Genomic DNA, 16069 nt, shown 5'->3' on the forward strand with positions numbered 1-16069 from the left:
CATATCAGCAAATTCGTGAAAGGAAATTCAAAGTAAGTCACAGTTTGACAAATTATTGTTATTATTGACAAGGGCTATCCACCTGTAACTATCTGCAAATGCCAAAAAACATCATTGCCTCTTTGACCTTTTATCAAAAAATTGTTGAAGAGAACTTTTTTGATATCAAAAAGTTTCTTAATTTGAAGCAAAGGCCGTAATTTTTCTTTTTGAATGCTTAAGTATTCCAATATGCTGCCAATTAAACATGGAACAATTTCAAAATAATGCTTAATAACAAGGTTGAAATTCGATCTTCAACTGTTAATATATTCTAGAAATTTTTCGAAAAAAAATGTTCAATATTTTTTTTGTACTCTCCAACGGAGCCAGTATGACGCCAATTTTGAATCACCCTGTATGTGCTTCATAGATCTAACAAAGGCGATAGATAGAGTGCGTCAAGCCAACATCATCAAGAGCTTAACATAAAAAAATACCCCAGCAAACATTACAAAAGTAATTCACAATCTCAATAGTCACAACGCAACAAAAGTAAAATAACAAAACCAAATATCAAATAGCATTCCAGTACTAGGAGGAATCAGACAGGGAGATAGTCTTAGTCCATCTCTGTTCAATGTCCTCATAGATACAATTATAGAAGCAGTGACATCCCTGAACCTAGGGTACAGAATTAACAAGAGAATCAGCATGATACGTAATGCCGACGACGCCGCAATTACCGCGGAGAACGAAGACGACCTACAGAGGCAGCTTTTCAGCTTGTACCAAATCAGCCAACGGCTCCACATGACAATCTCTATTAACAAAACAAAGAGTATGACAATAGCCAGGGAACCTGTTGGATGTAAACTTGCTATCGAAAACAAAATTGTAGAAAAAGTATTACAATTTAAATACATTGGCATAGACCTGTCAAGCAGTCATGACCCAGTCAAGGACCTAAGAATCCAAATCAATAAAGCTGCGGCGGTATCAGGATACCTTAGGGAAATCGCATGGGCAAATCAATACATGCGAACAGAGAGCAAAGTAAAAATATACAAAACATGCGTGAGAACCATTATGACATACGGCTTAGAGACACGAAAAGAAACAAATAAAACAAAGTGCATGTTGCGAGTAGCAGAGATGAAGACTACAAGAACGTGGAAAAAACCACAAGAGACAGGGTGAGAAACACGGATATCCGGGAACAGTGTGGAGTGCAGGACGTGGTGCGATAGGGAAGACAAAGAAAGAGACAGTGATACAGTCACGTAAAGAGGATAGACGAAAATCGTCTACCGCGTATCGTGTTGGAGGGAAACCCAGTAAGCACTAGAGCCGCAGGAAGACCACCTAAAAGATGAACGGATAGCTGGCAGTTAAGATCCCAGGAAATACTGCAGAGGCGTGCACAGAATTAACAGATCGCAAGATCTCGGAAAAGTATGAGAAGAAGAAGAAGAAGACGAAGAAACAGCGGTACGCACGATATATGTCATGAGGAAACCAACACACGGATTCAAAACAACGGAAATGGAGACATAATACTGCCTATTGGCAATTGTGCAAAGATGCTCCTACCACCGACCATTCTGACGAAACGGTGTATTTTTTATGAAGAAATATCAATCATGGCATATCATGTATATGTCATGATTGATATATGATATACACACATACATCTCGTAAAGCATGGAATGAAAACCCAACTCACTACAACATCACATGTAGAGATTTTAACGTGAAAATAGGCACTAAATTAATCAACACAGAGGTCGCACTTGGAAATTATTGAAGGGCAGGTAGGAACGCGAGGGTCGAAATTTTATTAAGGTATCCGCTTGAGAGCAACCTATATGAGATGAACAGCTTCTTTTTTAAGGAAAATCACAGAAGATGGACATGGGAAAACATAGATGGCAGGACTCATAACGAAATAAGTTTCTTCATCTCCAACAGAAAAGGCATTTTTAGAGATGTCACTGTCTTTAGTTTCGGTCATAGGATGATCATGGCCCACATCGAATTTCAAGGTTATTCATATAACCATGCTTCCATATCAAAATTAGTTAGTTAAATGCGACATAAACATAAAAACGTAATAATTCTTAAACGTAATAGTGATTTAAAAATTAATTAAAATACAATTAAATTAAAAATATTTTATTCTTGACTTTTCCCTGGCAAAGTCACATATCCAATCCTCAAACTCAATCGATCGAAGTAAATCACTATCAATGATTCACCTTTAGCTTAAGCAATAGAGCGAAAGCTGAAAATAGCAAAATAAAAAAATGGTATCAAGTTTTAGGCGAAAGTTTAGTTTTAGTTTTTTAAGAGACGGTGACGTTGCGTCTGTGAGGAATTCGAAAAACAGATTTCATGTGTTTCTTTATAATCCGTGCGAAAAGTGGCAGTCTTAGATTAACTCGAATAAGAAAGTTCTAAGTTTGTTTATGTTTATATTTAATTTAGTTAACTAATTTTTATCAGAGCGCCATTGTAAAAATAAACTTGGTATGCTTACATATGTTTGCACTTTTTTCCAAATGACATCTGCAGCCTCTCACATTTTGACTTTCAGCCTGAATAGACAAATAAAGCCATACATTTGAAGGAGGAAGGCGAATGCAATGCTGGTACCCATTGTACCAACACACGACCAAAAGCGGCAGCAAACAAAAGTTTCCAGTTTCAACCAATCAAAAAAAATAATGATGCCGGGAGATAGTCCTGATGTCGATGCGAACCCTATGTTTTGTTTGTTTTCGCTTGTCTGAAACACTGGTCCTTGCTTTATTCCTAGAACTGCTAGAACCGGTAACAAACGTGTTCTGAACCAGTTCATACTGCACCGTGAATATAGAACTTTCGGTTCAGAACCAGAAATATTTTACCGCGAGCACCCGAAGCCTCAACGTACATGCGGTCAGTTCCGAACCAGTTTTGAATCGTCACCGCGAATAAAGCTATCAATAAATATTGTACACCAGGTATGTGAAACAACCGGACCGCGGGCCGGATCCGGCCTGCTGTTAGATATGATCCGGTCCGCGAGCCATTTTTGAAAAGACAAAATTAAAAAATATATTAGGTTAGGTACTTGTACTCACGGGAGTGACAGTGAAGCGGCAAACACCAAATCCTTTGATGTTTGCCGCCTCACTCTTTGATAATCGCCGCCACTGGGCTTGCTCGATCAAAGTCTTTGAGGTTTGCCGCCTCACGGGCGACACATCAAAAGATTTATTGCTTCTCAATTGTTCTAAACTAGTTTATTCCAGATAATTCCTTCATTTTGCTTATATAAGCGGCTGGATAGCCCGAAAGTTAGTTCAGTTCTATTTGAGCTACCGAGGTAATAACTTGGACAAGCGATATCCTAGCGAACTGCTCGAGTTTGTGTGCACTTTGTGTGCATCTTGAGTGGTTACTAACTATAGTTTTTATCATAAGTTTATTGAACGAAAAGTAAACAAAAATGCTGTCTGGTGGTAAGAAACGAAACGTATATACAGAGGGCCGCCAGTTCAAGAAAAACTGAACTAAAGAATACTTTTTTATGTTGCACAATGGTAAGCCTATGTGTTTGCTGTGCAATAAATCCATTTCAGTAATGAAAGAATTCAATATAAAGAGGCATTCTAAGCATGCTACGTTGCACTCACTGACAGGACAATTAAGAACAGACAAAATCTAGAAGCTTACCGCAAATTTGGAAAAACAGCAACAAGTGTTTCATAAACAAAGAACACAACTTGATAATGTTGTGAAAGCTAGTTTTATAGTTAGTTCAAAATTGGCAAAGGCATTGAACCATTTGCCGAAGGAGAATTTATCAACTTTGCAGTATTTTGTGTCCTGAAAAAAAATTAATTTGAAAAAATTAGTTTGTCAAGACGAACTGTTGTTCGACGTATAGAAATGATGGCTAATGATATCAAAACAACATTGACTGACCGTATGGCTGGTTTTGAGTCATTTGCCATAGCATTAGACGAGAGCAAAGATTTTTCTGACACAGCTCAACTGGCTATATTTATTCGAGGTGTTGATAAGGAGTTCACTGTTACTGAGGAATTGTTTGCTTTACAGCCGCTAAAAGGAACCACTACAGGAGAGGATATTTTTATTGAAGTTCAGAAGTTATTCACAAGTTTTGGCTTGCCATGGTCAAAATTAATGCACTGATGGTGCACCTTCTATGGTCCGCTTACGTAAAGGTCTCATCGGAATTTTGAATGAAAAAGCAACTGAATTAAATGTGCAAAAAAAATGGTTTGATAGTCCTTCATTGCATTATCCACCAACAGAACTTGTGTTCTAAGTCCATTCGACTCCAGAATGTTCTGAATGTGGTAGTAAAAACCATCAACTTTATTCGATCCCGAGGGCTTAACCATCGCCAGTTCAAGGCGTTTTTGGATGAAATATCAGTTGAGTATAACGACGTAACATATTATTGTAAAGTCAGATGGTTGAGTAAAAGAAAAATATTGAAACTGTGTTACGAGCTTAGAAATGAGAGCAGACTTTATAAAAATAAAAGATAAACCACTATCTGAATTAAGTGACCCAAAAGGGATATGTGACTTAGCATTTCTGGTCGATCTTACAGGCTATTTGAATGATTTAAATTTGAAACTTCAAAAATAAGGACAGTTAGTAAATGATTTGTAGAGCCATTTGAAAGCGTTTCAGGTCAAACTCCGCTTGTGGGAGTCACAGATGCTGTCTGGTAACAGTTACTATTTCAACACGCTCTCTGCGTATGAAAATATTGCTTATGCTCAATATGCTGAAGAACTCAAATTACTGTCGGAACAATTTTCGAACAGATTTAGCGACTTCAAAAACATGGAAGACTGTTTCAGTTTATTTGCTACTCCTACAAAATATAATGTACAAAATGCTCCAATACACATACAAATGGGGTTGATCGAGATTCAAGAAAACTCATCCTAAAATCCAAATTTGAAGACGTACTATAAAAAATACCTATGAAAAGACAATTTTCCGCAGGTTAGTAAATTGGCAAAAAGATCGATTTGTGCATTTGGCAGTACTTAAAAATGCGAACAGTTCTTTTCATTTATGAAAGTTAATAAATCAACACATCGTACAAGACTGACTGACGATAATTTGAAAAATTCTTTACGTTTTTGTATCAGTGGAATTAATCCAAATATCGATGGATTAGTTTCCCAAATTCAAGCTCAAGTGTCTCATTGATTTCGGTGTGTTTAACTTTCGTAATTTGTAACAATAGGAAATTTAACGATTTAATTATAATGTACCATTTTTTTAATTTTATTTTGTTATTTTAATAAATTGTACTATAATAACATTGTCGTATTATTTCATGTCTAATCTCTATCGCTAAAAAATATTATCACTACTTTAAAATGCATTAAGTACTTTTAAACGCGGCCCGCGAACGTATTTGCACGCCAAAGTTTGCCCGTCAACATGTGAAAGGTTGCCCATACCTGTTGTACACAAATAGGGATTTCTGCATTAAGTTACTTAGTAATGGTTTTACTGTACTAATTGAGTGGTTGATAAAATCTAACAATAATGCAAGCATGAAACAACAAGCCTACCTGTCCTTTATTTACAAATCCATGTTTGGCAGCTAGAAGATCCGCAGTGGCCTCGCCTTCAGGAACATTAACAGCAAATTCGTTTGAATACACTGGATTTTGTCTAAAAGTCGCAAAAACTAACGGCACCGAACTAATGGTTAAAATCGTGGCCAATGCCAAAAAGGAAAACACTGAGAACCGATTCTCCGCGAGTATCAAATATGGTTTCATAATGATAGAAGTAAAGTCGCGAAATAAACAAATTCTAACTGAGAAACGTCAACTATCCGAACTTGTCAGGTTGTGCTTTTGGTGACTGGAGTTTGATCCGTTTGGCGTTTGAGGTTCATAAGCGCAGAAGCTCTGAAAAGAAAGAAAACATATAAATAAAGCTCTTCAAGAGTGCATTAGATTGACACAATCTAAATGCTCCCGAAATATTTCTATTAGTAAATTGGATATAGATATACAAATTGGCAAAAAGTGTGGCCAATAAATAGGCAAAAACTTAATACTACTGAAAGGTCTCAACGACCACGCTTAATCTAAATGAATCTTTGTTGGTCGGGAGTGAACCATTAAGACTCATTTTTTCTATTTTTTTTACTTTATACTGATATTGAGATACTTAGTGAATAAATAAAGATTCGCCTGATTAAAACCAACTTGCAACCAACACCTGTTTACAAGTAAAAAAATGATGAAATTTCCAACACAAGATTGTTTACTCCTCTAAAGTTGTGCTGTAAAAATGTAAAAACTGCACCTATGTATATATTAATGAAATTGCATATATTGATGACATTGAAATGTCCCCAGGAAGAAATTCAAGTGAGTTTGAATCGGTCAGAAAGCGGTCAGAATTGTCACCTTGTCGGAAGATGGGTATAACCAGCGTCGCCCGAAAATTGCGTGTTCACCACACCACCATTCGATGTCGATCTCATCAGTGCTTTAAGGAAACATACTGCCATGCTAGAACAGGGCAAGGCCGACCAAGATTTACAAACCAAGTGGACGATCGTTTTAAACGACTACAAGCTTTAAGAAATCGGTTTATTACCGGAAATGAGATTAAAAAAATCGAATTCAAAATGACCGACATGTTGCTATTTCTTCCAAAGCGGTAAGAGGAAGGCTCAATGAATCCAGATTAAGTGCTTCTTCCCGCAAAAGGTTCTCTCTTAACCAGAACCCACAAAGAAAATAGGCTTGAGTGCTAGAAACCACGTGGATTGGGACAAGAAAGTCTTGTTTACTAACGAAGTTACAGTGAGTTGAGAATCTTCGGATAGGCGAGTTTTTATTTGGAGAAGGCCAGGAGAAGAATACAGGCAAGCGTGTATGGTTCCTCAACTGATTTTCCGTGTTGGCTCAATATTGTTTTCGGGTCGCCCATTTCTTGGAAGCTTGTACGGACCTTGTTGTGATCCCAGGAAGTATCATTAACTTCCCAGAAGTACAGTCAAGAGATTTTAGAAAACTTTGCCGTACCCCACATAGGCGAGAATTTCTTGTCTATGGATGACCATAAACTTGATAATCCCAGACAGCACCAAGCTCTGATCTTGCGCGAATATATTAATGAGCTTGGCATTTAACGTTTAGATCCGTATTTATAAACGATGCTCAAGCCTGGTCAAGTCTGAAGTACGAGACTTGGTTTCGATTGCGTTTCATAAACCATTCTCATTCTCAAGGCAGTACCTACAGCTTTGCTTGCTCAAGTATCGGTCGACGGTGGCTTGAGTATTGCTTCTGCCCAGCCATTGGTCGAGATTTTTCGATAAACCGTCAAACGGGTTTTAAGGTTATATTACTATGGTTTATGTTATGTTTTTACATTTTAATTTTTTGGTTTCACTATCGTATATAATATAAGAATGGACAAGGTTTTTGAATATTTGGACGTAATAGAGCAGAAAATTAACGAAGACAACGTGTTAGTAAAATATATATACGAGATGGCCAAAATCCTGTTGAGTTTTTCTCGTATGTAGAATTTCAGAAACGGTTTCGGTTTTCAAAAGCCATTATTATTGAGGTAATATTGCCTTTTTTAAACGAACCATTATTGAAAGCAGACAATCGTGGGCTACTAACATCAAATATCACCCATTACTCAATTGCTGGTTTGTTTAAGATTCTATACAAGCAGCTTTCTATTCTATAGATTCTACGAAACAAGTAGCAAAGTTTCTATGATTCCATGTCTACTTTCTTACATAAAGTATGTATTATATTGTAGCTTATGTCTGGTGGTCTTCGTTATTAAGTCAGTCTTTCAGCGATTTAAAAGACGTATTTACTTAAGAATATTGACGCGATCTTAGAGTCGCCAAGTTCGCGAACAGTCCCAATATAAAATTACCAATTAAATTTGAAAGTCTCTAAAATCCTATACTCGCCCGAAACTTCATCGGTAAAACACGAAGTACTGTTTATTAATTGTCTCTCTCGGTTGAGAACGATCTCGTACTTGGCCACGCAGGACTTGAGTATTGGCTTGAGTATCGTTTATAAATACGGGCCTTAGTGTGGCAAGCGCGTAGTCCTGACCTTAACGTGATTGAACATGTTTGGGATCAGCTCTAACGACGTACTCGACGACGAGACCCTATTCCTGAGAACTTGGCTGAACTGGAAAACGTGGTTCTTAAAAATGGCACACCATAATCCAAAAATTCATGGAAAACCATTTTTTTGCCATCCCAAGAAGTTTGAGGGACGTTATTCGAGCGAGAGGTGGCAATACGCGCTATTTTAACCAAAAATCTGATAAACTAGTGATTCATGTTTTTTATTTTTCGTTCGCAAATATTCTCATATTAATTAAAGATGGTGTGCTAATTTTATACATCAGTGTATTAAATGATGCAAGAATCGTGTAGCATGCGTAGGAGCGAATGGTCAGCTTTTGATAGGAATAGAATTATTGCTCTGTGGCAAGAAGGTTTATCTAGACACCACAGTTTCCATAGACTAAACTTTCTTAGACGCACAGTTAGCGGGAGAATTGCACAATACAATCCGAAGAAGACTTACAATCAGAATTGCGGTCCAAAAGGCCTTTAGGACTTCCTTTGATAACTCTTGGCCACGGGAAGCGGTCGTTTAAAACGGACACAAAATCATCAAAACTGGCGATTGGCAGAGTGGAGAAATGTGCTTTTCCGATGAATCGCGGTTTGGATTGGTGAGCGATAATTACCGAGTAAGAGTTTGGAGAGATGCAGGACGCCTAAATAGGCATTGGTAGAACAGAAAACTTGGTGGCGGGGGATATTTTGTCCAAAACAGCGACCCCACTTATTCATATATCGCTGTCAATGGCAGGTGCACATTACCTTGCAAATGTTATTATTCCTATAATTATACGCCCACGTGATGAATTGGCCGGGCAGACAATGCCAGGCCACATCGCACTAGAGCTGTTCAGGAAGTATTGGAGAACCGAAGCATCACAAGATTAGATTGGCCGACGTAGAATCTTATAAAAATTGTCTGGCATTATGTATCACCAGCCAATTTCAATGGGAATAATCCACCAAGAAATGCCCAAGAACTTATTGTTGCTGCTTTAAAGCAATGAGGAAATAACCCTCAGGAAGCAATCAATAATTTAATTACTGGACTGGTTATGGATATGGAATGCGACCTTAAAGTAGAACCTCAATTACTGCATATTAATATGTTTTAAATTTGTTTGTTTTGTTTTTGTTTCAGTTGTTCGATAAGAATTGATTTTTTATTTTTAGAATGTTTGCATCCGGATTGCAATTTTCTTTTACAATTAATAATTCGTTGAAATTAAATACATTTAGCCGATTTTTATAAGTTTTAGAATTAACACCAGGGCTTACAATGGTTCACAAAATTGTAAAGTATGTATCCAAATGACTAGGCGTAACATAACTTTTGAAAGCGAGTGTATTAGGTACCGAAAACCACACATTATTACAACGGTAACTTCTCCTGCAATATTATTTTCGCCAATTAGTTAGACATACTGTTAGTCAAAAATAAATGCATATTTTCGGCTTCTAATGTTCACAGTCGAACATGAACTACGAAAAGTGTAGAACAAATAGTACTATTTTCTAATATGATATGATATATAAAATGTTCATTATTTGAAGTAAAAATTGTAATTTTTCTTTTCGAATGCTTAGATACTCCAATCGGCTATTATTCAAACATGACACCATTTCAAATTAATTCTTGTTAACAAAGTTTAAATTCAATTTACAATTCAGTATTTTTTGGTACTCTCCAAATAAGCCCTTATAACCCCTTAAACGGAATTGCCCCTATTTTGAAGCGGCCTGTTATTCACACTTCAATCTAATGTCAAAAGATTGAAATAAAATATTTTAAAAATATATGATTCGGGCTGTGTAAAAGGCGCTGAAATTGACCTTTTCGCACAACTCTAAGGTTCCAAAATAAACTTAATGACTCAAAACGCTACACTACTGCAGTACAATGTTGAAAATAAGTATTGGTTGCTGTTTATTTAGAAGGAATCTTCAACGAGTTTCCAAGCCTCCACTGCAGCTCTCATCTACGTTGAAAATTTCTTTGTTCTATTAATCATTTATAGCAAAGCAAATTGAGATTATAGGGCTCGAAATTCGAGCATAATTATAACAATGATTAAAGGGGCCACTTTGGTGTAACAAAAGAAGGGCTTTATTGGTAGTTTCTGTAAATAGACAATTAATTTTTAACTTTTCGTTCTTTCAGCTGCAAGGCTTTCTTTCAGAGAAAGCGTTCACGGCCCGGGAAACACGAGAAGATAATTCTGCTCGAGTGTTTCGTTATAAAGTTTGTTTGAATAGCACAGATTCATAGTAGTTGTTTTTAAGCAGAATTTTATTTGGTCTTTTATCTGGCCGGAAATAAAAGCGGCTACGCTGCTGCCTGTTTGCAACTTGAAGCCGTCTAATATTTGTCAACTTCTCGAGGAGTATTTATCCTGCAAACAATTTGCCATTGTGCTTATTATTTAAAGCGTCCCACTTTATCGAATTTTGCAATTAGGTTTTTGGTGCAGTGTGTTGCCTTTATTGCTACATGGTTTATATAATACGAAATTGAAGTTTCATTGCAGCACAATTTTTCTGCCTCTCAGGATATTACAGTCTTTAAAATGAAGTTCAACACAAATAAAAGCTGCTGGTGTTCACGTAAATTAGTTGTCGCTTCCGTTATCTACCTTTAGACAAAGTTTTCGTATGTTTCATACATAATGTAACGGTGCTGCGATAAAGCGTTACATATATCCTCGTTTGCCGACTCGTATTTTATCCTCAGGTCTCCATTTAAATGCTGTAAATCCGATACAAATGCGAATTCTTTCCATAAATTCAAAAGTGTAAAATGAGTTGATTTACGACGTGTACTTCATTTCATCAAGCCATAAATAAATTCTCACAGGTAGAAGTCTGTACTTAACGCCTTTTACTAATGAGAATTAATTTGAGTCAGTCGGAAATGCTGATCGAGAAGTATTCATTTAAGAGCCAAACTGGCAAAACATAAGTTCAAAAGTTTCTGCCTTTTAGTATACTCATACATCTACTTACTTCTTGTAGAATCTTATTGCTAAACAGATTTTGCTAATGTCTCAGGAAGTGCATTGAAGTGGCTCGTTTTTTCGATATACGTATTTATAAAGTTTCTCACCGACGTTCAGAAAATCTTTTTAAATACAGACGTACAGGTCAAAAATAAGCGCTTGAAGATGAGGTTTTGCGCACTTGCCTATACAAGATGATTGAAAATTGGCGTAATTCTTTTTAAGAGGTAATAGAGGCTCACTTGGAGGGTACGAGAAAAACATTAATTTGTTTTCTAATTTCTAGAAGACATTAACAGTTCAAAATCGAATTTTAACTTTGTAATTAAGCATTATTTTGAAATTGTTCCATAATTAAATGGTAGTTTATTGGAACACTTAAGCATTCAAAAAGAAAAATTTCCATCTTGAGTTTAGATAAAGAGCGCTCAAGGACACATTAAATCCATTGCTTCCGGAACATCGGTACAAATTGAGCAGGAGTTAATTAACCAAATATCAGAAGCTGCCTCGAGAAGAGTGTCCAATCAGATGATTACATGGCACCTTCTTTGGAGTTAAAAACTCAAATGTATGTTTATTTGTAATTTGCAACCAAATAAATTATTCGAGGTTATGAGGACAATAATTGACATTTAGCAAAAGTACGTTAAAAAGCAAGTTCCGTCATTCAAAGATTCCTGTTAATTTTATTGTTTATCCTTATCTATTTTATTGTCACTTGCTGTATAATTCATGGTTCGGAGTTTTAAATAATTACAAAGCAACAGGTACTCACGTAATGTTAATTAGACAGATTACCTTGAAAAACGTTATTGCCGTCTTTCTAATATAGTTTTGTGCAAAATTTCTTAGTTCTAAATACCAATCAATTTTTTTACTATTTTTTCTATACTCCTACAATAGCGGAAGACAACACTTCCAGAGGAACGACGTGAATTTTGAATCACCCTGTATTGGCTTAAATAAAGTTATGCAAAATGTTCCAAACATAATACATAGCACCACTTGAGACAATATACCGTTGGTCTTCGCTTTAACCCTGCGAACTGAAAAAATATTTTTAAATTTCAGGGGACAGATGAAGAGGTTAACAATTCGGATCCGATTCATCGTTTTGTTGGTGTGCAACTGACGCATCGAACGAGTTTTGTCTTGTTATTTTACTAAGGCTATACTTGTTTATTTAATGATCTGATAGCTCCTTAATCGAAAAAATAATGATATTAGAGAAATAAGTGTAGGGTTATTGATTCAAATTTGGCCACTCCGTTTTTAGATATCAAATTCAAAAACTTAGAAATTTTGCAAAAAACTATATCAGAAGGACGGCAACAATGTTTTCCAAGGTAATCTGCCTAATTAACATTACGTAAATACCACTTGCTTCGTTATTATTAAAAACTCGGGTAACCACGGGAAAAGACAGAGTGACAATAAAATAGATAAGAAAAAACTGTAAATTCAACAGGATTCGCTAAATGTCGGGATCTACTTTTTTGGAAATGTCAATACATATTGTCAAAGAAGAATTGTTTTTTTTTGTTATCATAACCTCAGATTGAAATTGTAACGGAAATGGCCAGGCGTACGCACGTTTGAAATGGAGGGATCAAAATTCATGGTATTTCAGTAAATGTGTGCCCCATTTGCGCCCCATTTACTGTCAAATATGACAATGACAAGCGGGAAGTTTCGCACCTGTTCTGGAGATTTCGAGAAGCATCTGGGTTACCTAGAGGAAATTATATAAGCGACGACGAGATCCAGACAGGGAGAGTGAAGTGACAGGAGCGACCGGGTGCAGAAGAGATTGAACCCCGTGAGTCGGAAGAGCGAGTTTTCCGTCTGTTACTGTTATTGTTTGTGAAGTTGACGGTAATTTTGAAGTTAGTTTGTTCCTGTTCCGCATTTAAAGTAATACCCAGGTGAATAACAGTTGGAAGCAGAAGAAAGAGTTTGATACTCGGCCATCCACGGTACAATATGTATACAAATAAGCATACATTTCTGCCTTTAACTGCAAACAAGTTTGTGCCTATGCAATCATCTTCTTATGTAATCTTCTCGAGTAGCTTCTCGTATTCGCGTAATTAACTCCTACTCAATTTGTACCGGTGTAGCCCTTCCTCGGTATTTATTTGGTGCCTAGTGTCAGTTGTTGTGCAATGCTGTGAGAACCCCTGGAAGGCTCTGCTGCAATTATCTGCGATACTTGTCCCTCTGTCTCTGGGACATCTATTGTCGTCCACGGTCCTTCAGTGTCTCTACCTCTTTGTTAACGAAAGCCCTTACTGCTAAGTTGATGTGGCATTCCCCCATAACTAAGAGCATATCCTCATATTCTATGTTGGTGTACATTTTGTGAAATACGCTTCAAAGTAACACTCCTGTGAAGATTGAGCGACACATCGGGCGCGTCCGCAGGTGGCGGATAGGGGAAAAGCCGGTCAGATACATCTGGCAGGTTAGTGTCGGCCATAAGTGAAGGCAATGGAATAAAACTCGCGAATCTGGATCGAAAGTCGTCGCCCGGACCAGCTCGTGGCACACACCGCCTGCAGTGCAACAACTCTCGTGGTTCAAAATCGGGATAGGTACTGTCGGGGTCGTGGGGATGGTTTTACTGTCCGGATCGCGAGACGAGGTCACTATAACACTTCCCATTTCTCACGGTATAGTACGCGCCAAGAGATGCAAGGCTGAGGGGAATCCCAGCCAAAAGCGACTAACCTTGAGGCAACAGGCGCACCTCATTGTATCAGCCTTACCCACACATGCGGAGCTCTGTGTGGGTGGATCTAACCCCTCCCCATCTGCTCGTGGAAATGATTTGGAGCAACACGCCACCACCATCATACCACCACAAAATACCGGCGGGACTTTCTCAGAAGATCCGTCGGGCTACGCAGTTGGTAAAGACCTGAAGGGTGTTAAAAAACTCTCGGGGGCCGCCAGGCGGAGAAACTACCAAAAGTGTGCTAGGTAGACCCTCAGGGGAACTAGCACACCCCAAAAAAAGCTGCCACGACCGGGACGCAAAAGCGACACCAGTCGGATGGCTGCATACAGGAATGCGATTTTCAGGATTAAGATGACCATAGCGACAGTCGAATATCAGGAGAAGAACTGTTCTGCTCAGCAGGGAGAACTCATAAAGAGGCACCTGATTGGGAAAATCGACGAGTTGCAGCCACGGATGACTACCAGACAAGGTCATGCGTACCCCCTTCAAGATTATTCTGGAATTCCTTGGATACACAGGGATAATGAGGAAGTAAAAGACAAAGGCACAATAGAACAGAAATGATCGCGGGGCTAGGCAAACACCGCCTCTCGGAGGTGAGGAAAGTGTTTTAGTGGGTAAACAGCTAGGCTGGAGTCCCACACAGCCCAGAGCGCTAGATCATCACCTCTGGGTGTCGCCCCATGGTCGCTTCCAATGCTTTCCACGAGGTGACCAAAGTATCGCTGCGGGAAAATTACGTCTTGGGCGGGGTTCGAACCTGGGATACCAGCATGGCACGGAGATGCGCTCGCCAACACGCCAATGTAGCCTCCGAAATATTGTGGTGAAACTGTAATAAGCCTTTCTGGTAGTTGTCACGTCACTGTCTAAAGAAGAGATCAAGCCATACATCCGTTTATACGTTGATAAAATGATACGAAAATGTTTCTATTGGTTGGAAATCTGCTAATTCGTCCGTTGTAGTACGAACTGACAGATCTTCAATCACTACCTGCAAATAGGTTAAGCTCTAAAAACTTTTCAGTTTCATGTTATTTCATTTTCAGTTCCATGTTATTGAATTTTGGATTTTCAACAAGAATACTCAAAATTAAATAAAAATGTACATGAACTTATTTTCAACAACCAAAAACTCAATTTTCAGTTACAAAATTTACTGAAAAGTAACTGAATTTTCAACCAATTTTTAACAGTAGACCTCTAACTATTTTTTCATGGATAAATCGAAGAAAATAACTTTTCCAATATCAAAAATTTCTTAAACACAAATAAATAAGCCAACAAGAAAAAAATTAATTGAGAACTAAAATGTTAAGACCTTTTGATTTATTTTAGAAAGATAGAACCTAAAAACTAGAAAATATGGTGGCTCAATCTGTTGTGGCCTTTAATCATCAAAATTTGGATAACAATATATCCTCACTAAGAGATTAGCTTGTGTTTCTTCCTCGACAATGAAAATCACTTCTGAAACTCATTCATAGGCCGTCTATTTCATTTTAACAAAGCAAATTCTTCATAATTGTATGGTGTATGGTATAGCTGGAAAATTTGTTGATGATTTTTTGAAAGGATTAGCTAAAATTAGCTATTGACAACGACCTGATCTGTTTCGATAAATGGCTACTACTACTACTACTACTCTAAGGTTAAATGCTTGCTGAATGAATTTACCGGATATTATGAGAACAGAGTATTATTCAAAGAACCAACTGCTAATCGCGTCCTATCCAAGAAGTTGAACGTATTCTGGGTTTATTCGGCAAAAAAAATGGAGGAAACGGCTGCTCGAGTGAAGACTGCACTTGGACAAGAGCAGCAACGGGAGACTCTTCACATGCTGGACGAACGATCTAAAGAAATGTGCAGGAAACTGAATGTAGAGAGTACAACAGAGAAGGAAATGGGCAGAAATGTGGGAAGCTTGAGTGCAGCAGTGGACACAGAGAGCTGAATGATGATGATGACAAGGAGTATTACTTGTATATACAAAATAAATCCCAATGCATAAAACTAAAAGTGTTATTGTGCATTAACAATAATATTGGGGCAGAAAGTCACCGATTGGGTCGATAGCCTTTTTCTGTAGAAAATAAAGATTATATACAGGGTTGCTCATTAGTGCGTCAAAGTGCGATATCTCAGTAAATATGAACTTTACAA

The 16069-nt window shown here is 37.6% G+C and overlaps 1 protein-coding gene across 3 annotated transcripts in view; it reads right to left on the reverse strand.

Moving 5' to 3' along the window:
- The window catches only part of LOC109534691 (furin-like protease 2), a 904557-nt gene that overhangs the window by 623534 nt on the left and 264954 nt on the right, over positions 1–16069 (reverse strand). For all 3 annotated transcript variants that reach the window (XM_048670198.1, XM_048670177.1, XM_048670187.1), the window contains one exon: positions 5595–5939. In XM_048670198.1, the coding sequence (XP_048526155.1) occupies positions 5595–5807 (213 nt within the window). In that variant the 5' untranslated portion in view covers positions 5808–5939. The remainder of the gene's footprint in view (positions 1–5594; positions 5940–16069) is intronic.

The sequence above is a fragment of the Dendroctonus ponderosae genome, unplaced genomic scaffold (assembly GCF_020466585.1).
Source record: "Dendroctonus ponderosae isolate FM_Combo_2020 unplaced genomic scaffold, Dpon_F_20191213v2 Dpon_F_20191213_1, whole genome shotgun sequence".
NCBI lineage: Eukaryota > Metazoa > Arthropoda > Insecta > Coleoptera > Curculionidae > Dendroctonus > Dendroctonus ponderosae.